Source organism: Solanum lycopersicum, chromosome 3 (assembly GCF_036512215.1).
Source record: "Solanum lycopersicum chromosome 3, SLM_r2.1".
Classification (NCBI taxonomy): Eukaryota; Viridiplantae; Streptophyta; class Magnoliopsida; order Solanales; family Solanaceae; genus Solanum; species Solanum lycopersicum.
The window spans coordinates 49790765-49813640 of record NC_090802.1 but is presented as its reverse complement, the minus strand read 5'-3'; the positions used below and the strand labels follow the sequence as shown (position 1 = coordinate 49813640).

The following is a 22876-nucleotide window of genomic DNA, read 5'->3' as shown; positions in this document are numbered from 1 at the left end:
AAATTGAATCAAATCGTAAATCGAGTCAAATCGAAAAAAATTCAACTATATTTGGTTTGATTTGGTTTTAACTGGTAAAAATCAAACCGAGATCAAACTAACCCGACATTATATATATATAATATTAAAATTTTATTTTATACATAAAAATATTTACTTTATATCATTTTAAAAAATTTCTTATACTAATTCATAGTTTTTATCTTTTAATATATTATTTCAAGTTTAAAATTTAGAATTCGGAATGGTCTAATAAATATTATAGTTCATAGATATTGATAATTATAGTAAAACTTAAATCAAAATCAAATTAATACTAATGCAAAAAGAAAATCAATTCAAAACTAAGAATGAGAATAATATAGAATATTTGTTCTTTAGTTTTAAATTGGTTTAGACAACTAAAATACATAATCTAATTTTATTTTTCTTAAATATTTAGTAATGTTACTAATACTTATTAAATTTATTTTAGCATGATTTAGTACTTTTAGATTATGATTGTTTTCATTATAATTTTACATTATTTATTTTATATGACGATTTCATTATTATTTTTTTTATTAAATATTTTTGTGTCATCATACTCATCTCATATTTTGTGTTTTTTTTTTCTAAGTATCACCTTATATAATTGTATTTTGGTTGGAGTAAAGAAATATTTGGAGCACAAGTAAATTATATGTTTGTATGCGAACTTTACCAAAAAATTCAAGAATCTGGAAAAATTCAAAATTTATTAGTTTGGTTTGATTTATAAATTTAAAAAAAATTGACACAGTGGTTTGATTTGGAATTTGAAAAATCACCAACCTGAGGTTGAAAAACCCGAAAAATTCTGAATTTTATTAGTTTGGTTTGGTTTATAAATTTAAAATTTTTACACGAATAATTTAATTTGATATTTGAAAAACCCGAACAACCCAATCATGTACACCCCTAACTCATATTCACTAATAAATCAGAATTTTGATAGATTGAGCTCGTTTTGAGGCTTTAATAATAAAATAAAAAAACAATGTATTAGGGTTCATGGTATGTTTGCTTGAACAATATTCATGTTAGGTTATAACTTATTTTTCTTATGCTTAGCTTAGGCGAATCATACAAATTGATTGTTATTATGTAATTGAAATTTAAAATTTTAGATGACATATAATTTATAATTTGAAATTCATTGCTAAATTTTACTTAATTTATGACATTTTATCGTACGTGAAATGAAATTACTCCCTCTGTTTTATATTTACTTACCTCATATATTAAAATTGTTTCAATTATTGAAATTATTAAAGTTTTATTGTATTTTTCCGTTCCAACCTTGATATTAATAGCTAGGACGAAAAGTAATAATTAAAATAAATAAATAGAATTTTTAAAAATATACCTTTAATTAAAGATTTCTTTAAGATAAGTTTCTTGAGTAAATAAGGACCAAGTAATGTAAGACAAAAAGAGTAAATAAAGTGTTTCTATTATTAATAATAAAACAAGGACGAAAAGTTTTGGCATCCACTTTTTGATAAATTTTCAACTTTAACGAATTTAAAAATCTAAAGTTATAGAAGAGCTCTAAATGTTAACTCCCTCGAAAATCTATCTTACACTAATTAATTTATATTTATGTTATTAAAGATAGATGATAAGTTATAATAATTCTCTTTTTTTTTTTTACATTATAAATGTTTGTTATTATGTAATCTTATATGTAAGATAATTTAGCGTTTTAGTTTTAACGTCGGATAGATTTTAAGTATTATTTTATAAATTTAGCTATATAAATTTCTGCGAAATACGAATAATTTCATATAAAAGAGAATCTTAAATCCACTTATATGACACTTCTGAAAAGTTTGAAATGCTACTTATCTATTTTATCTTGTTTTGGGGCTTTTTAACCTAATTCTTTTCTTAATTTAAGTAGTATTTAAATCCTGGAAAAAATTTCCAATTTATCTATAAATATTCTTTATTTATAGTTTTGATTGCTGATTATGTTTTATATTCCATATCAAGGCTAACACATCAAATTTAGCTTATGCTCCATTAGATGTTTCATACTTTGAATGAGAACGTATATTAGTCTTTTTGGTTATATGTTCAAAGAAATTTTTCCTTTAATAATTGTAATCACTTAAAATTTTTCAAAATAATATTTTCAAGAAATTATCACGCGAATGTCTACAAGAGACTTTAAATTTTTCTCACATGAACATTAATTGTTGGCTATAAAGTTTTTTTATATGATGAATAGGTGGAGCCAGGTTATTCACGATTTCGTGCGTATGAAATTTAAATATGACATGTGAGTATGTTCATATTTTTTTATATGTGATTTAGCAACTAATTTTTGAACGATAATGAATTTCTTTTCACAATTTTCTCTCTCTATATATTCTCCTCAAAAGTTATTTAATTGTTGTAATTTGTATACTTATTGAGTTTTGATTTTTTTTCTTCTCTTTTAACTTATGTGAAGGAACATGTGTAATTTAATGGCCCTTACTTTTTTCGGAAAATAGTTTAAAGAGATATTTTCAAAGCTATTGAAACATATTGTCAACTTTTCTTGTCGGTGCTTAATTGGTTTCTCCATATGCATTATTTTCATGGATTTGACAATCTTTGAAGTGAAGAATATCAATTTCTTTAACACGAGGGATTTGGATGCATGGTGTTGTTCCTAAATATTCATCTATCACAAAAAAATAATAATTCTTCTTCACTACGTGTATTAATTATTTTAAAGGATAACTCGGTACAGTAACTATTTTGGAAAGTTAAACAAATGCGCAAAGCGCGAAAAGTTCACTAGCTAGTTTAACTATATATTACTGCAACTGTTTGCAACAAGGCACAAGACACATAATTTCAGTAGTTATTCCTACTGTCACATTATTAAAAGTGATGCTGCTACATCTGTTCCTTTTTAGATATGCTTGTATGTGAGTGCATATCTAAAAAGGAACAGATGCATGCAGCAGCATCACTTTTATTTCCTTCCCAAACAAAGATCAATAAGTGATTCCTATGACCATACACCTTAATCATTCATTTATTTGGAAGGCTATAGGTGTTAATTTGTGCAGAGTGTGTTTCTTCACAAAAAGGGAAGTCACCGGCGTAATTACATGTACAAGACTCACAAGAAGTTGTAAAGTCCAGGGAAAGGTGTACTTTGTCCGAGTCCTAATCTCTTCCTTAATCTGATCATGCAATTGACTAATTAAGTTCCAGCTTCAAGCCTTCGATTATCTTCAATCTTTCTACTATCTCTGGTGCGAGAAGCAACGTCTTTCCAGACAGACGACTGGAAATAGAAATAAAGACGGCCGTTAATATACCCAAGTCCCTATATATACTGGCAAGCACAACAGGAGCAAGCGCTAATCGCAAACCTCTAAGCAAGACTAACCGCGATAGGAAAAACATGAGTACCTATTTTATCATACTCATTACCTGGAAACACGAACCTTGATAACCACAGAGACAGAAAAGCTTCATGTTCAATATTACTACCACTGTACATGAAACAATTTAATCATCTAGTATGGTTATCAGCCTTCGCTAGGATAAGCTCCTTTCGAGCTTCTTTTCAGTTTCTACCAACTCCGGGGAATGAAGAGGGGACAGAACAGAGCTACCTAAAACAGGGAACCCTCCCAAAACCATCATGTCCTCAAGACTAACCTCACCATCTTCTTTGTGAGAAACAAATAATGGTAGAGAAAAGTAGGAAAAAGAAAGTACATATATACTAAGATCCAACTCCATCTCCTCTAATCATTTCACCATCCAAGGGAACTGCACCATCTTCTTTGCAGAAATTTACCATGTAAAGTTGCTCTCTAGACTCTAGACTTGAAGCGTACTGAGCAGACAGTAAAATGATGTCTCCCAGAGACCATCCCCTGAAGAAGTTCTAAACTGCAAATGTTCAGCAGGAACGAATATGATATTAAGCACATAGCAAAAATTCCAGGGAGAGTTTCTCCACTTGATAAAGTTGGGTGTGGAAAAGAAACTTCTCTTTCTAGATCACTGCTGAGTCCCCGTGTATATGGCCTGAAACAAAAAGGCAAGGACCCTACACTTTTTTTTTCCACAGAGCATTGATCACACATGGATGAAACATGATGTGTTAACTGGATCGAGAGACCTAAAATTCATAAGAATTGAAAACAGTTCGTATAAAGTAAACCAGAGAAAGAAATGCTTTAACCTTACATTGAACCTTGATGGAAATTCAAAGCTTAACTGCTAATATGTCAACAACACTGGCACAATTCACATTTCAATCCATTTGAGCTCTGGCGCTGCACGGGGATTTGCATACTACTGCAACCAATTGATCTTCTCCAAGATGTGCTGAAAGCATGCTATGGATAGGTAACATACGTAATTACATCCATACTGCCAAGGATTTTCTTAAACTGAGTCATTTTTAAAGGAAAGGATACCAACATCAACCTGCTAAGCTTATGGTTCTGAAACACTCCAAGAAGTGCAACCCCGCCAAGTATGTCATGAGCATATTTGAGATACAGCTGTTCAGGTTTTGGTGATCTAAGCAGCTTGTGGACAACAACAGCTGCACTGTCTGCCTTTCCTTCAATCTTCTCCATAACCACTTCTTTATCATAGCCCACGTCGTGAAAAGAATCAAGACCGGTATAAACTGCAACCATGAGCATTTTATGTTAAAAAATTTTAAGATGCATTTAATGTCTAGAAAGAAGTTAAGACGGTATGTTGAGAATGAGGTACCACTCTACTACCAAGTTACTGCAGGATCTCATTGTGGCTGCATACACGGCGACAATAGATCATACACTGAGAACAAAACATCATCCTGCATTTTATGCCAAAAAGCTAACAACAATGCAATTATGAAATTTACAAGGTTCTTTAATTTGGAGTACAAAAACAGCTCGTAAAGAGAGAGGGGGGGGGGGGGGATAGGCTAGGTGCTTTTACTCAACTCGTGAGGGTTCATTTCTAGTTAGCAAGGATAAGGAAGCAAAGCTAGAGTGTGACTCTCGCCACTAAAAATAAAAAATATATGAAAGAATAGCATTTTCAGCACATTTATACGAAGAAGTCTTTATTATTATATTAGCATAGGTAGTCAACATTTTCTATTAGGTTTTTTTCCATACATGCAAACACAATAAATGAAACCAAACAATCATAGTTAGCATATAGGCCCTAAAGCGAGTATCAAAACTTGTTGAGCGCTTTGCGCGCTTCAATGTCAGCATCAAGAGTCTAAGGCATACTTTTCGTTATCAATGAACCTCTTATAAAGATGTAACACTAAGCAATTGATATTTCACTTCTATCATACAAAAAAATTCAATTTGTTTGTTCTTATATTTGTCATTCATGCTAATAATTATGGGCTAGTTTCAAATATATACAATAAAATTATTAGTTTACAGCTTGTTTGGATTGGCTTTTCAGTTTTGACTTATAAGCCAAAAACCTTAAGTTACAACTCATACTTATGACTTTTGATTTATTTTTTCATTTTATCTTAAAACTAAGTGCTTATACGTACTTTTTAACTTATCCAAACACTATGAAACTGCTTAAAAGCAATTTTATCTTAAAGCACTTAAAATAAATCAATCCAAACAGGTTCTGAAATAACCATATTTTATTTACATAATAATCAGCCAAAAGTCATAGAAAGTAATACACTGAAGGACAATATGGTGTGAGTGATAGAAATAAATAGTGATAGGATAAAGTTTTTGTATCTGTTTGGTTGCCATGTTTGGGGTAACTTATCCCACCATTTATATCATAGCGATGGGATAATTTATCCCATATAAATAGTGGGTAATTCCATGATAGCTAATCCAAGATAACTAATCATGGGATAACTTGTTTGCAAACAAACAACCTCTAACTATACAATATAGATTACCTATACACGAGTAGTACACTGACTATACATTATGATACACTCAAAAGCTTAAAAGTAACTCAACTAACCATGAAGATTACTTTGAGTATTCAGTTTCGATCAACACAAAATCACCTCCAAACAGTTCCAAATTTTAGATATGAAATTCGCTCGATGATTTGAGTTCTTTGATATATAATTCGATTGAAATGATTCACATATTCTATACATTCAATAAAAAAAGAAAGAAGAAGAAGACAACAATGAATAAGAAAAAAACGACGACAACGAAGAAGTGGTAGGCTCATTGGTCTCCGGACTCATTAGGTAAAAGTGGTGGCTTGGTCCCCCCATCATGAGTGTATGTTGCTTCGCGATTAGTAGTCCTCTTTCACCGAGATGCCTTTCAAAAAAGATTTTTCCCTCATCAAAACAAGACCCACTATCGGAGATATAGCCGAGTCGGGCATGGAAGGAATTCCGCGATAGATTCTACAGATTCAGAGATTGTGTTTTAACGTAAAAGGCTTGATTTCACAAACATGTGCATTTTGTAATATATACTATCGCTATGCTCTACGTTCAGAAAACCTCTAATTTCTTCTTTACAAACAATCCATATGATATACTAGGGACCTGTCCTGGATATCTGTTATCTAGATCTTCCTAAATTGTGTCCTTAATCAACTAGTAGTCTTCCTTTGGTTCCCATTACATACATTCAACTCATTTCTACAATATTTTCTCTCTTAATTTTTACAAGTATTTCTAGTTTATTTAACATTATGGCGAGAACCTTTACTATTAAATGACTATTTAATGCCTCAACTACTAAATTTCTCATTTATCCATGTCTTCTCTTCGAACAAATTACTTCAGCAGAAGTTTACATAAATTAAATCTTTTTACAGAAGTTTACATAAATTAAATCTTTCTTAGAAGTTTATTCTGCAAAAGATCCTTCCCAAGCTCCTCATTTTTCTTGCCTAACAAATTTCCAAAGTTTCAGATATTGCCATTTGAATACTTTAAATACAAGGAAGCAAATATGTAGATGTCAAATCTACGTGGAAGAAGAAGATCTACACTTGTCATCCCTGAGCTAGATTTGAAAGTTGGGTGGAAAGACATTGATAACAAGATACGCTTATTCATAAATGTCTCTTTACCATCATATTCAATTAAAGATAGACAGACAAAGAAATTCTATATTCAAGAGATGTCAGGAGAAGTAAATGGGGAAATATGAAATATATTTGCACCTCCAATGAAAAAAGTCATCAACACATTATAAAAAGTTAATCAGGAAAGATAATATAATTTTCTGGGAGATGAGTTTCAATAATTATCACGTACAAGTTTACGATATATTTTAGATATACCTGAATGGTTTTTGGTAATTATTTATATCTTAATCTCATTATCGTTGTTTTTAATCTTATTCTTGTGTTTATGTTTTATATGTAATTGAGTTCGTCTAGTTATATAGTAGATCTATTTGAATATGCAACACTTTATTTTTCTTGTTGATTGCTTCACTCAATCATTATCCTCTCTACCTTCCCAAGGTAGGGGTAAGGTTGCCTACACACCACTCTCCGAGGTATTTTTTGTTTGTTTATTTTGCATCACTTAATCATTTGTATTCTATCTTTCTCGTGTATATTTTTTGTAAAGGAAATTAAAGATCAAATTTTCAAAGAGTTCTGGAAGGTTGAATCTACCTGAAAGCTATTTTGAAACTGAGAGACAGATGAAAGAGCTGAAGTGGAAAAGGGTGTGATTTACAGAGAGAGCAAACATTGTTGACCGATGCAAAGATCGACTATGAAATAAGGAAACAAAAGTTTGTCAAGTTTCTTTCACAAATATCATCCTATCTTTCAAGGCTATATACTTGAGTGTGTCTAGTTAGACTATTCATCCTAGTAATGATGTTTTCGTAATAATTAGTGTTATCGATGCCAAGCAGATAAAAGTTAAGTCATATCTGAGTTGATTTATGTAAAAGCTTGAATATATAGCTTGCCAAAAGTCATAGAAAGTAATATACTGATTATACAATGTAGCTTACCTATACATAAGTTATAAACTAACTATACAATGTGATACACTCAAAAAGCTGAAAAATATCTTAACTATACATGAAGTATACATAGAGTGTTCAAACTCGATCAGTTCTAAATAACTTCTAAACAATTCCAAAATTTGAGATTAGATATGAAATTTGTTCGATGATTCGAGTCTTTAGATATATATTTGCTCGTAATGATTCACATTTTCGATACATTAATTAAAAAAAAGGAGAAAGAAGACGACTAAGAAGAATGATGATGATGAGGACGGAAGAGGATGAGGGGGGAAAGTAGGAAGAAGGAGGAAAAGAAGCCATTAATGGCAAAAATTGTTAGGAAGAAGAAGAAGGGTATGTCCAATGTCCAATTTAGCCTCTTGTTTTTTTTTTTGAAATAGACGAATAACAGGCCCTTTTGTATATTTTCCCCAATAATTATTAGTCTTGGATTAAGCATATGCATAATTGTATTTTTTCACCCTTTGCGTCGTTTTTCATTAAAGCCCACATCTTATTTGTACTTTGCAAAGCTCTAAAGAACCTTAACTGTTTGTTGCGCTTTTTGCTTTTCATAATACTAAGCACAGATGAAAAGTCTATCTCTTGTAGGTATCCTAGTAGACCTCTACTAAAAAAGACAACGAACACCCTAAATTAATTATGTCTATGCTTATTTAAACCTTCTAAAAAAAAAAGATGACAAACTCTTCTATTGTAATCTTTTTAGGAATTCAAACTATGAGGGTGATCAGTGCAGTTAGTCCCCTTCGTTTGTGGAGCAGGGCTTCCTTCGTCTCTTACGAACAACAAATATGGTGCAAGACATTTTTTTATAAAGGTAATATACAAATATGGTGCAAGATGTGTTGCATCATATTTGCAACAGCCCCAGGATCAAAATGAGGAAAATACAACCAAAAAACAAACCCAACCTTTGCTCTGATTAAAGTTTCTCCTCTTCAACTATATATCTTCAAGTCTTCGAAAAGAATCTCAGGCTTCACTCAGTTTAATTCGAGTTCGCAAGTTAAGGGCAAAAGGAATTTAGGAATGAATAGCATCCAAAGTCCTTGCTAGGAATTTCGAATAACTTTCTATATTCCTTAAGGTTACAAGTGAAGCTTACTTCATGTTGTAGCTACTTGGATCTTTGCCTCTCGAGGTCTAGGTTCTGTGGCGGACTCTTGGGTCTGCAGACTCATCTAGCAAAGTGGTGGTTTGATTATCCCCCCCTTCATGTGTGTATGTGGGAGAAGTTTGTATTAGCATTTAAGTACTTGCCTTATGGTTCACAGTTCAAGTTCTCTTTTGCTGAGATGCCGTTCAAAAAGATTTTTTCCCTCAAAAGAAGACCCTCTATCGTAGATGTAGCCAATTCGGGTGTGGAAGGAAATTCCCCAATAGCCTCGACAGATTCAGCATTTCCTTTAAAAAGCTAGATTTCACAAACATGTACAGTTTAAACTGTATTCTTTCGCTATGCTCTACGTCTAGAAACAACTCCAATTTCTTCTTTACAAATACCCCAGTTGATAAACAAGGCACCTCTTATCTAGATCTTCCTAATCAAAACTAACCTTCTACCCTAATCAAAACCTCCAAACCCAATCACTTAATACTTGTGACAAATTCAAAGACCAGAACGTATCAAACTATTTGTCTCAAGTCTTCTCCATCAGGCAGCCACATACTGTAATCTTGATTGGGACAGAATGAACGAGTGCTATAATCTCTTGAACAGGGACTAGCATAAAAAGTGGACTCATATAAAGCTCATTTCTTTTTTCTTCTTTGTCTACTTTATTGTAGAAAAAGTCAGCAAATACTACATGCTATGTGAAACTAACCTGCTGAGATTGTCGTCGTAAACCTTCCCAAGCAAAGCAACAATTCCTATTATGTCCTTCATAAATGGAATATTAGTAATCTGAGCTCCAGTATGCTTTTGCAGCTGGACAGAGATGGCAGCTGCAGATTTATCAAAAATTAAGATTTGTTCAATTGTTCACTCCTCATTCTGCCCATTGGAAGATTCCTTATTTTCAGAACCGGTTCCACTTGCTGAATAAGTCTTGGCGAGAGCAGCTACAATACCCCACAAGCACAAGGCATTAAAATTGAGAAACAGTGAAAAGTTATATGACAAAAGAGAAAGAAAAAAGTTAAAGTGAATGCTATAGTCTACACTGTGTGCTTCTAATTAGGCAATACACAGAATTAAACCCATAAGCTCATTGAAACAAGCTGATGGTTGATACTCTGCACTACAGGTAATCACGAAATCTTACAATGGGTAATTTTACAGCACACCTAATTAGCTTGAAAAGAAGGAAACAATACCTTCTAAATCCAAAATTGAATCATCCAACCTGTTCTTCTGACCCTCTAAGAATTTGATGTTATCATCATGGTGTTTGATTTGAAGACCAGTCTCCTTAATTGCATCCTCAAGTTTCTGCAGTAATTAAATGATGCAGTCATGAATATTTTGATCCATTTATTTCATAATATATTATTATGTTATTATCATCTCAAATAAAGGACGCTAGTAGATATATCTATACCTATCATCAAGACTATTGTGTATATTGCATTGCATCCATGACCATTTTCATGTTACAATTTCTAAGATGCATTTAATGTCTGTTGCTAATTAGGTATCACTCTTCAACAAGTAAGCACATGATCTCTTTCAATTTAACAGATTGTTAAATTGCAAGACTAGTTATAGCACCAGGAGCAGAAAGTAAGGAGAAGTTTGGGGAGAACTCCAGAGACATAAGGAACAGAAAAGAAATGTCATCAGGAATTAAATCATCCAGACTGAAGTAACAGAAACTTGCAAGAGTTGCACCATATTAATTTGTAGAGAAACTGAAAGCAAGCAAATATATCAGAACATATAACAGATATGGAATCTCCGCAAATAGTAATCTTTAGGTTTGAAGGTACAAGGTTTAATATACGCAAATAGCACCACTGCCTTTTGCATGCGTCCCTGGAATTTGCAAAATGTTAAAACATAAAGAAGAGATAATAAGTTAAGAGATGGTTACATGATGCACATAACATTGTTTTTTGATTTCATGTGTCAATTAAAAAATTTTCGGACTACATAAAGCCAAACCATTGCAGCAACACAGTAGCATGACACAATCAGCTGAATTAATACCTCCCAAGTTGGACATCTCAAGTTCAATATTTGATTGCTTAATATTGAGTGACACCACGTTTGCATCACATTGTCTGATGCATAGGCCATATCTGCAAATATCATCTCCAAGTTTCTGTCGATAAACGCACTCAAGCTTAGTGACAGTATACATAGCAATAAATGCAGCAATGAGAGATAGCGAACAAGCCAAAAAATTTGTAAAGGGGAGCCGCACAGGGATTGATATTATTGTGTTTAGAAAGAAAAACTACTCACAAGTACATCCTCGTTTGAAGGGCACGGGCAACATAAATATAAAGTGAAAAATGAAATAATAGTATGACTTCCTTGTAAGCTTGATAATTGTACAGTTCTATAGCATCAAGTTTCAATACACTTATCCTTCACCAATCAAAAAGTAATAGTAGGACTTTCAGGATTCTAGCGACCGCGATAGTACCACGCGCCAATTCGTGAGCCTGTTCCAGCTAGTTTTCGGGTCACATGACTCGTGATTTAGAGACAATTCATACATTTTATACCAAATTTTGAGCACTTTTTGGTGACAATTGCACTATTTCCGATTGATATAAGTTTTCCAATTTCACTTTTGCCAAAGGATATACCCAAATATTTGGGTTGGATTAGAATGATAATTTCTCATCCCGGGTTAAATCGCATATATCTTCCTTTCTCTATCTATGGTTGTCATTCGTCATTGGCCTCTTCATTAGTTGGAAATTAATGAGCTTTACCACATTATTTTATTAGCGAATGTCGATTGTGCAGGTCACTCTAAAGCCTAAGGTTTGAAAGTCTTCTTGAGCTAGATTTGGGGAATTCAGTAAGTAATTCCGGAGTTCGGCATGACTCGTGGTGAAGTTGATCACTCAGTGTTTTATCAATATATTGCATTTAATTTGTGTTTTTATTTGGTGGTCCAAGTTGACGTTATCGTTATCACCGGCAACGATTAGGATAGTATCACTAATTTGAAGTAAAATCTCTTTCAGTATTTTCAAACTAAAGACCTCAGGGGACTGAAGTATTTTATAGGTATTGAGGTTGCTCAGTCCAGATTAAATATTATTATGTGGCATTGCATGTGTGCCTTGGACATTCTTGAGGAGACAAGAATGATGCGATGTAGAACTATTGAAGCTCCTATGGATCCGAATGCTAATATACTGCCACGACAGGCGGAGCCATTCCGTGATTTTTGAAGGTAAAGATGGCTAGTGGGAAGTTGAATTATAGTGACTAGAGCTGACATCCTTTTCTTGTGAGTCAACAAGATAGTTTATGACTTCCCCTCTAATAATCATTGGATACAGTTGTTCGTATTTTGTGATATATAAAGTGAGTTTCAGGTATATGACTACTCTTTGATGATCGTGACCATAAGCATATCATTGGATATATAGACGTTGATTTGGCAAGATCACCCTTTGATAGACGTTCCAGGTTTGGATATTGTGTTTTAGTAGAAGGTACCTTGGTATCCTTTAAGTGTAAGATGCAAAGTGTGGTTGCTCAATCAAGTACAGAGGAGTACCATATCGAGCAATGGTTGCAGCAACTTGTGAGCTAGTTTGAATTAATCAGTTGTTTAGAGAATTAAAATGACCAAATAGAATTTGACGGTCGATATACCCCTGGTGAGAAAGGAACTTGAGGATTTTATAACAGACCTTTCTGTTAAAGAAAAAGCATTTCACGGTTTCACCTCACGCACCCGTTTTTGCTTTGTAAAATTTCCATTTTTACTAGATCCTAACATCCTCCTTCCTACCTAATCATGGTATATATTGATACAGTTGGATATCATAAAAATCTCTAACTAAAACCCTAGATTCTCAGATACCATAAACTAACAGCTAAAGGACATCTAATTGACGAAGATTCTATCAGAGAACATGCACTTGTTTATCGATGTCCATTAGCATTAATTAAAGTAATTTTATGATTTATATATCTTATCCTGAAACTTGATTGAAAGAACGAGCAATTTCAATTTAGCAGAAAAGTCATTCAGTTGACTAAAAAATTGAAGGTAAAACAGAGGGGGCAAAAGAGGGAAAGGAGAACATGCACCTTCCTCATTCTCTATGGACATTCTTTGTTGTTCGTCTTCCATCGTTGAATTACCGGAGATTTCGAGAAGAGCGAGACTGCGTCGTTGAAGGGAAGAGTGGGGAACAACAATTTTGATAGCAAAGTTTATATTCACTTTGCTATCAAAATTGTTGTTCTCCATTCTTCCCCTCAAAGGCGCCAGTCTCACTTTTCTGGAAATCTCCGGCAATTCAACGATGGACGGCGAACAACGGAAAATGTCGATGGACAATGAGAAGGTGCAGGTTCTCCCTTTCCCTCTTTTGTTCCCTCTGTTTTACCTTCAATTGTTTAGTGAATTAAATGACTTTTCTGCTCAATTGAAAATGCTCATTCTGTCTCTAGAGTTCCAGGATAACAGATATAAACATAAAAATATTTAATTAATGCTAATGGCACCGATAAAGCCGTCATGCATGTGCTCTGATACAATTCTTCGTCAATTTCGATGTTCCTTTGGCTACTAGTTTATGGTATCAGAAAATGTAAGGTCTTAGTTAAAGATTTTTATGATATCCAACTGTATCAATATATATATCATGATTAGGGAGGAAGTAGGATGTTAGGATTTAGTGGAAATGGAAATTTTACAAAGAAAGAGCGGGGTGGGTAAAACCGTGAAATGCTTTTTATTTAATGGAACGGTCTGTCATAAAATCGACCAGTTCCTTTCACACCAGAGATATATCGATTTTCCCAAGTTTTAGTGCTCTAATCCAAACTAGCTCACGAGTTGTTACAACCATTGCTCGATAATGTATTTCTGACCTATCACAATATAACTGGTTTAAGACCAATCAAGGTTTATTGGGTTTGGTATGGTTCCTTTATACATTTATTTTTGGGGCTTAGCTAAAACTAAAAAAAGTAGATATTTTCAAAGAGGTCTGAGCCAAATAGGAGTTATTCTAGCTGTACCATCTATTGCGCTATGTAACTTGTATACTTTTTTGTGTGCACATAGACGCACAAAAGTTTTTTAATTTATGGACAGTTATTTATTCAAGAAGATTTGCTAGGTGTATTGAAGAGGACAAGAAACAGGAAAATACAAACTCACCTTAAATTTCATGGTATATTTGTCATGTGTAATATATTGGTCATAACTGCATTCTGTAATATATTGGTCATAATTGCATTCGGATGAAATAGCTCTGCCGCCTGAATTTAACTTCATCTCTATCTCTATCTGCGGCTTGAATGGTATACGATTGCAGAATCTATCACGGCATGCAACACTGAAAACCTCTGGAAAACAAGAACCAACCCTGCCAAATATACACATTTGGACAAAATCAAACATAACTTTGACAAGAATGAGCAAGACTTACATATAAACAGGTGAATGAAAAAGTCAGTCACATTTTGTTGATTTAATGCAGGTGACTAATTACTTTCACGTTCCTTCTGATATCTCCTTATAATTTCAAGCTTAAGAATTGTAATACAGAACATCAAAAGTATCCCAAGTAAAAATAACAATCTTATGACTCGGCGATGGAAATCTTTTCATTTGGCACAACTTATATAAGAAGTTACTTTAGACTTGAGAGCCCCAGCTTACACCGTGTGTACTCTTCCCATCACTTACAAGTTCCCAACTAGTAGGCTCAGACAATGCTTTCACGCGCACTTACTTTACAGAAATTGTACAACTTTCTATCTGAAAAGAAGAGATCCAACCGCAAGGAAAATCAAGTGAAATACATTATTCCGTATATATTAAAATGGAGATCTGCAGATCATATAACTTACAAGAGAAAATCGAAATAGATAAATGCCTGCTGTCTGAAAAGGTTTTGGTGACTTCTTCTATAGGGGGAACATATATAGACCATGAAATCCTTTAAGCGATGAACGATTCAATTGCCCAGAGTAAATATGTTGTTCTTTCACATTCTCATCTGCTTTAAATTTGATCTCTAGAGTCATCGCAAAATTTTCTTTCATGATGTATTTCCTGATCCAAATTTTTGGATGCATTAGCAGAAGTAAAAGAAGCTGGACAAACAACTGCAGTAATCTCCTCTGGAGGTTCATGTCCAGCATCAACATCCTTAGGTAGCGCCTGCAATGGTTCATGTCCAGCTTCTAAGATTATACACAGCTGAAATCTCATCAATTTCGAAGATATTCAAAGTATTAAGCACAGAAAACTTGGAACGAAATGGAGAAATATGTTCCACTTGATACACACACACACAACAATTTCTACCAGGCTGAATTAGTTGAAACCCTGTAGGCCTGTTCACGTTCATTTTAATAAGTGAAATGACTACATTATCTGACTTGGATCCCAATTAAGTGGATGTAGTAAACGAATCTACAGACTATGATATTCAAGGTTATAGTGGGTGACTCTTAGATGGATTGGACAACTGTGGATTATGCTGGGGGCAATAAAGGACATTTTGTTCAGTGGGACATTGTATTAGCTTTCTGATATACAGGAGTACTATTAAACAAGTGGTTAGAAGAAGCAAGCTGCTTTGTTAACTAACCCCCTCAATGTCCAATTCCAGACATTGCTCGGCGTCCAATATATCAATTGATGATGGTGTGGTTCTCTCTTGGTGTTTCAATATTTGGTTCTCCCATACTGTATTATCAACAGATAAGCACTCAAAAGATGACATTAATTCTTCAGAAAAGATAGATATGTAGAGAGAGAGAGACACACACATAATAAGAGCAACAGAGATGACCTCATTGCATATATAGTTGTGGGATATCATTTCAACAGTGCACAACAAACCATAAGTCATGACCATTCTCTTTATTTGAAGGCTTGTTGCCAAAGTTCCTTAATGCAATGGTGAAAAGATGGTGATGTGCTAAGTCAGTCTGGGAAAATACATACAGAAGATTTCATGAGATTAAAAAATACCTATGGTTGTCCGCAAGGTTGTCCTAGATATGTAGAAGTAGGTGAACGAGAAAGTTGCTAAAACAAACGGGATGGGAGGATCGACCTGTTCAGATAATTCCGAAGAAAGACTGTTGGCAGCAGGACAATACCAAATGCACGTCGCTGAGTATGAACTTTAAATTTTTAATGGTGTAAAAAAAATCAGACCAAAGACGATTGGCATTAGAAATTCTTTGACTTCCTAAGGAACTATATTACTTGCATATTTAGAATTTCCACATAGTTAGTTCCTGCCTTAATACATAGACATGTATATAAATATTCTCATTTTGCATTCCAGGAAATGTGTTTGTATATGTACACGTGCTGACGTGCAATTAAATCCTCGGTCAAGTCGTCAGAATGCATTTAAGAAAGTTGTCTTGTACCTTTGACAGTGTTCGGTTGAAACCAGCATCGGTCTCTACAAGCAGAATATTGCTCAGTGATGCTTGGAAAAATGACAAAGCAATTGCTTATTCATTAATAAGAGAGCACTTGTTTTGTACAAATGGTTTTATACCTATGAAGCATTTTACTCTAAAGCAGCATCTCTTCAGGACTTCAGCCCTATCACTTTTTCTTAGCTTTGGTTCCATAAAAGGAAGCCAAGACTGAAAGAAACAAAGCAGAAAATATAGTTGACATTTTTTAAGCTTGGGGGCATAATAAAAATAAGGAGAAAAAGCTAAAGATTGGGCAACAAGACAAAGGCGAGTAGTTCATATAGAATATCAATATACACGTAAATTACAGGCACGCATGTTCTTTCTTTCAAAGTTTGGAGATATATTATCATTAAGGTATTCTTTGGCAGACTGTAGTGATGAAATACAAGACTGGTTAATTATAATTTGTAAACTATGAATAACAGAAAGATTCTGAGCTTACCTAACGAGCATCTGGAAGTAGACGACCCAACCGACGGACAGAAACATGGCTGAGAGTTTCAAAATTCTCGGTAATTCCATACCCATCTGCCTCTAGCTTTTCCAATATCACCTCAATACACTCTTTACCCTGCAATTAAAAGCATGCAACATCCTTCGAAATGTTTCAAGAGCAGACTCTTCTTTTTCTTATAAGTGTAGTACGACATCAAAAAGAAATTTCAAGGTTCAATGACACATAACAGAACTATACAATATAGTTTTATCTGCACCACCGGAAAATAAACACACCTCAGGCGAGCATGTGCCTCGAAGGAGGATTTTGTTCCTGAGAAAATTGATCTCAGACTATATAATGCATAGACTACGATAACAGGATTTGAGAAAAATACTTGGCAGGTGTTTGTGGTGACAAATGATGCACATGTTACCTGAACATACTTTCAAACCACTGCTATCCTTTACGTGAAAGCTAAGTTGCATTACAAACTCTGGACCATTGCAGGACAGTAAGTTTGTGGTTGCCACCTCTCCACCTTCAATTTCTGCTAAATTAGTGCCGTTGACCTCGTAGTTCATCTTCCAAGGGGTCTCTAACATTTCCATCAGTCTAAATGAAAGAAAATATAAACGTAAGAAGAATAAGATAAAGAGATAGAACTGATACTAGCAAAGGAAGCAAATGATAAGAAGAGAGTAATATTAAACACATCCATTGAGGAACTCGATGTGATAAATTATAGGAAAAGGAAGCTCCACATTAATTTTAAAGATAAGACAGTTCGATGCAATCAGGCTCAGGAAGTAACATGCTGACTTTTCATCTACAAAAGCGAAGATCATGTATGTAATAGGTCTACTAAAGTTCAAGGGGAGATTTAAGATGATTCTCAACAAATAGCAATCAATCGTCTGATACTGATTGGTATCTCCTGGTTTTCCTCCAAAAATATAAAGGAGTTCCTGAAGTGTGTGGCGTCGGTTTGCCTTTATAAAGACATCAACTGCAGGGATTAATAAAATTAATCAACTGCAGGGATTAATAAAATTATCCCTGAGTTATAAAAACATACAGACACTGTACCTGCGAAATTTTAGTAGCTCTGTTGGTTGGCTATCTAAACTTTGACATTGTTGGCTAGCAAGAGAAAGTATCTATTAGGATATCAATCATATCAAGCTAAATGTTAGGATGGGAAATGAACTCAAAATTGACTTCATAGCAAGTCAGTGCAAAAATCTACTGTATAGGAAGATGATACTAAAGAACTTCAACAATCAAAAGACCAGCAAGAGTCCAGAAGAATATTTTACTTTAGTGAAGCTACCATCAACTGAGTCTCGTAGTTCATGCACCTCTCTTAACGCATTACTAGAGGATAGTAGAGTAATTAAGAATCTTTCAGATTTCATAATTTTTGGGTGGAACATGAGACATTCTGAGAGGTAGTCAGACAGAATTGGTCAGGGAACTTTAGTCCAGACCGTATGGTTATTGTACATAATAATTTGAAGAAGCTCAGCAAGGCATTGTCTAAAAGGAGTAGCAATTCATATGGTGACACGCTCAAACAGATAGCAAACTTTAGAAGTAGTAGTTAAGGTCCATGAGCTGGAATTTGAACAAAATCCTACCCATGGAAACAGGAAGAGGCTACAAAAATGTACAAGCTGAACTGATAAAATTCTATGATATGGTGGAAAAGTTTTGGAAGCAAAAAGCTGGAATGCAGTGGTTTCAAAATGGTGAATAGGAACACCCAGTTCTTTCATTCTCATGTAACTGATAAGAGAAATAAACTACTACTCAAGAAGATTAAAGATCCTAATGAAAACTTGCTGGATAAGGAGGAGGATATCGTGCAGGAGGCTATAACATGTTACACAGATCAATTGTTGAGGATCACATTCCAACAAACTTTCAGATGATACTGAATCATATACCTCAACTGATTAATGCAGAACTGAATAATTAGATTCATGAAATTCCAGAGATAGAAGATGTGAAGAGTTGTTTAAGTCTAAATGTAGATAGTTCAGGTGGTCCACATGGTTTCACTGCAAGCTCTACCGATACTGTTCGGACATAATTGAAACACATGTGCTCACATCGATGCATTTTTTCTTCTGAGACATAAATTACCGGGACATGTCACTGTCACATGCATAAATATGGTGTTATTGCCCAAAATGGATATTGTGACCTTTTCAGATCAGTTTGAGCAACCTCACTCACATGAAAGATTTTCTCCAAGACCATACTTGAAAGACTGGTATACCTACTGCCAACAATCATCTCTCCAGCAAGCAGGTTTTATGGAAGGAAGAAGCATAGTTGAGAATATATTATTAGTACAAGAAATTGTGCATGATATTAAGATAAAGGGTAACCCAGCAGTGATACACTGGACATGACAAAGCATATGATTGAGTTTTATGGGGGTTTTTTCTGTTTTTTTTTTAAAAAAAAAGGTAACAACTTGTATTCTATTCCAAAACAAAAAATCAGAACCTGCCACAACAAGTTACAGGTTCCTAATTACAAGTGTGGAGAGTTGTGGAGAGTACCAAGAAGATCTTTAATCCTATAGCAAAATTTACGAGGAACCTAAAAATGGGTTTTGGAGATCTGCTAATTGACGTGGTATACAGAAAAATCTCTAACAATAGGTATTTTATTCTAATGAATGGTAAGCCACAGGGTTACTTTAAATCTACTAGGGAAGTGAAGCAACTTTATTTATCATAGCTGCTAAATGCATGTCAAGAGCCTTCAACGCCTTACACAAGGATGAGAAGTTCAGAGGATTTGGAATGCCAAAAAGGAGCCCAAGATAAACCTCTTTGTGAGCATTTTGTCACAGTATTATGTGAGGTTATTCTATCTTCTAGATCTTTCTGAAATTATTAGAGTGTCAGATCTTCTTTACTCTTAATAGCCATCACTGAAATGGTGAATTGCTCATCTCCACTTGTGGATGTAGGTCTGATTGGCCAACCATGTAATACTTTTTGTCCTTCATTCTATATTTCTCTTCCATATTCTTTTCTATAAAAAAATGTTATTTCATTATAACAAAAGCACCAACCAAGTGCTGAAAAATGTACAGGTATAGGTGTGTAAAAAACAAAAGAACAATCACTTTCTAATCTTGTTGGGATTCTAAGGTGCAAAGTATTGACTCTGCTTCATTTACAAATTCATCCTAGCACCGAAAAAGATGACAGAAGTGTACAGTTAAAGTTGCTGTATGGAGTTTGCTTTGTCTTCAAAACATCTAGAGTTCCTTTCTTTCGCTACAGTCGACCAGAATCCAAAGACACTGTGTTCCACCATATTCTGATTTGTTGTCTTAGTGATAGGGGTGGCAAAAGGGCGGTGCGGGGCAGGTTGAGCTTGCCCTGCAAGCCGCCCCGCCCCGCATAACATTTTTTAGCATTTTCAACCCGCTCAGCCCCGACCCACATAAACCTGTCCGGCATATACCCGGCCCCACTTAATTATTCTCATTTTTATTTGTCTAAATCATGCAATTATAACTTGCCTCAAATTTGAATATTTCAATTCACTTTTTCACCTATCCAGATACTATTCAATATAGTTACTGTTCTGAGATCCTATTTAATTTATAAGAATTTAATAACTTGTGTGTTTTAGAAAGAACTTTTTAAAAAAAAAACAATCAAAACCAATAAAGACATGAACCAGCGAATTAAACACTAAATCAAGCAATAGTTTTCTCTCTTTATCGTTCCTAGTTTCAGAAACATTTAATTTGTATCCTATTCTGTTCTTCTTTGTTTCTCTCTTTGCTAATCATTTTGTTACAGTGTACAATGAAACTATAAAAATATTTTTGCAGTACGAGAAAATATGTCAAATTAATCGAATTAAGAAAATAATTTTTTTCTATTTATATGAGTATGTTTATTATGATTTTTAAATATTAAGAGTTGTGAACCTGTCTCAAACTAACTATTAACTAGTACCATTCTATGAATATTAGAAGTCTATCAAATATTTTGAATTTGAGCACTTAACCTATGTATGGATTTCAAATCAATTTTGATTTTATATTTCATTTTTAATTAGTTTCAACTATCATATAACACATTATGTTTATTCAAGGAAAATGAAGCTATGTTTACAGGGATGGTATTAAGAGAAAGAACCCGCAACCTGCCCGGCACCTGCATTATTTCTTTTCAAAAGAGTTCCAAACGCCCCGTCCCGGCCTACCCCACATATTGTCAAACCAACCCCACCCTGCATTAGACAAAACCCGCTCCACCCAGTTGCCATCCCTACCTAGTGAAGTCATCAGATTTACTTCTTCCTGAGGCTTCCCAGACCCTGGATCCTCACTCAAGGATATTTTAACTCATTTTAATTTTTAGTGCGTGAAAAGAAAAAGATCACTTGCTCTAAAAAGGAAAGGGAAGCTAAAAATTGAAAAGGCTTGAGGATCAATAAAGCAGGGCGATAAAGGAACTGGTGGTGGATCTTATTAGAGATCTTTTCTTTAAAGGAAAAGCATAACACGGTTTCACCTCACCGCTCTTGCTTTGTAAAATTTCCATTTCCACTAGATCCTAACATACTCCTTCCAACGTAAGCATGATGTATAGTTGATTATCATATGAATCTCTAACTAGAACCCTAAATTCCCTGATTCCTTAAACTAACAGTCAAATGAGCATCGAAGTTGACAAAGGATTTTATCAGAACAGCTGCATGAAGGCTTAATCGGTTCCCATTAGCATTCATAAGTGTTTCTATGGTTTATATCACTTATCCTAAAACTCGATTGACAGAATGAGAATTTCAATTGAGTACAAAACTCAGTTAATTCACTAAACAAGCAAGGTAAAAACATAGGAGGAGGGAAGAGGGAAAGAGAGAACCTGAACCTTCTCATTGTCTATGGACATTCTCCGTTGGCCGCCGTCCATTGTTGGGTCGCCGGAGATTCCGAGAAGAGTGAGAGTATCGCCGTTAAGGGGGGAAGAGTGGAGGAGTTCTGACAGAAAAGTGAATATAGGGCTTCGGAAATGTAGGCGTTTTTGGCATTTATTTGGTCAGAAAGCTAATAACTCACACTCTACACGTGTTCAAAATTTTCACTATTTTTTTTATTATTATTATTATTCTAGAAGCATTAAAAGTAGCAAAATATTACTCGTACATTCTCTTATATTTGATTTAATTATTTGATATGCTTATTTAGAAGCGTTTGATAGGTTGCATTAAAAGAAATAATTCATATATTATATGTGGTATAATTTAATATTGTGTTTGATAGGAATGTGAGTCTATGTATATCTAATCCATGGATTAGTTAATACATTCTACATGGTATTATGTAATGTATTACTAATAACTTCAATTTGGAGATATTAGTAATATTTAGAATATAATATCATGGGATAAGCACATAAAAACAAAAATATCCCTCAAATCTTTTTAATTTTTATTTTAATTTCTTGATTTTATGTTTTATATTTGTACTAGTAAAATTATTTAAATAAATTAGTTTACAAATAATTTAGAGAGACTTATTTGTAACTAAATATATCTAATTCAAATCAATACTAATTTAAAATGTGAGTTGTTTAACATTTACTAATTAAAAGACAAATATATCACTAATTATTCGTATTTTCAACAATTTTAAAAAAATTACATACATAGTAAAATTATAACTTACAACTTTTTATGTGTAAATGTACATGGTTTATTCAATTTTTCAATTGTTGACCATCTTTATAGTTTTAAAAGTAGTTGGTTTATCTTTTTTAAATTTAAAATTGACATTTTATTAGT

The 22876-nt window shown here is 33.7% G+C and overlaps 1 protein-coding gene across 6 annotated transcripts; it reads right to left on the bottom strand.

The window, feature by feature from the left end:
• Positions 1-2808: 2808 nt before the first annotated feature.
• On the bottom strand, positions 2809-22117 carry LOC138347243 (uncharacterized). Of its 6 annotated transcripts, XM_069295046.1 has the most exons (13): positions 21958-22117; positions 17484-17662; positions 17344-17380; positions 17054-17182; positions 15010-15322; positions 14846-14917; positions 14315-14522; positions 11158-11272; positions 10326-10440; positions 9833-10070; positions 4768-4852; positions 4471-4678; positions 2809-4379 (listed from the first exon to the last, which is right to left on the bottom strand). In XM_069295046.1, the coding sequence occupies exons 1-4, from the start codon at positions 21969-21971 to the stop codon at positions 17161-17163; spliced, it is 252 nt and encodes an 83-aa protein (XP_069151147.1). In that variant the 5' UTR covers positions 21972-22117; the 3' UTR covers positions 2809-4379; positions 4471-4678; positions 4768-4852; positions 9833-10070; positions 10326-10440; positions 11158-11272; positions 14315-14522; positions 14846-14917; positions 15010-15322; positions 17054-17160. The 6 variants fall into 6 exon arrangements, with proteins under 6 accessions (XP_069151147.1, XP_069151146.1, XP_069151145.1 ...); XM_069295045.1 differs by lacking the exon at positions 14846-14917 and having other exon boundaries at positions 2809-4678; positions 4779-4852; XM_069295042.1 differs by lacking the exons at positions 14846-14917; positions 17054-17182; positions 17344-17380; positions 17484-17662; positions 21958-22117 and having other exon boundaries at positions 3032-3310; positions 3460-4379; positions 15010-15168.
• Positions 22118-22876: the final 759 nt, after the last annotated feature.

Excerpts from the sequence above, each read along its gene's own strand:
- LOC138347243 (XM_069295041.1), bottom strand. The coding sequence starts at position 15,092 with ATGGTCTATATATGTTCCCCCTATAGAAGAAGTCACCAAAACCTTTTC. Across the intron at positions 14,523-15,009 it reads ATCTATTTCGATTTTCTCTT|GGTTGGTTCTTGTTTTCCAG; the intron begins GTAAGTTATATG and ends TATATTTGGCAG. Across the intron at positions 11,273-14,314 it reads AATATACCATGAAATTTAAG|AAACTTGGAGATGATATTTG; the intron begins GTGAGTTTGTAT and ends GTTTATCGACAG.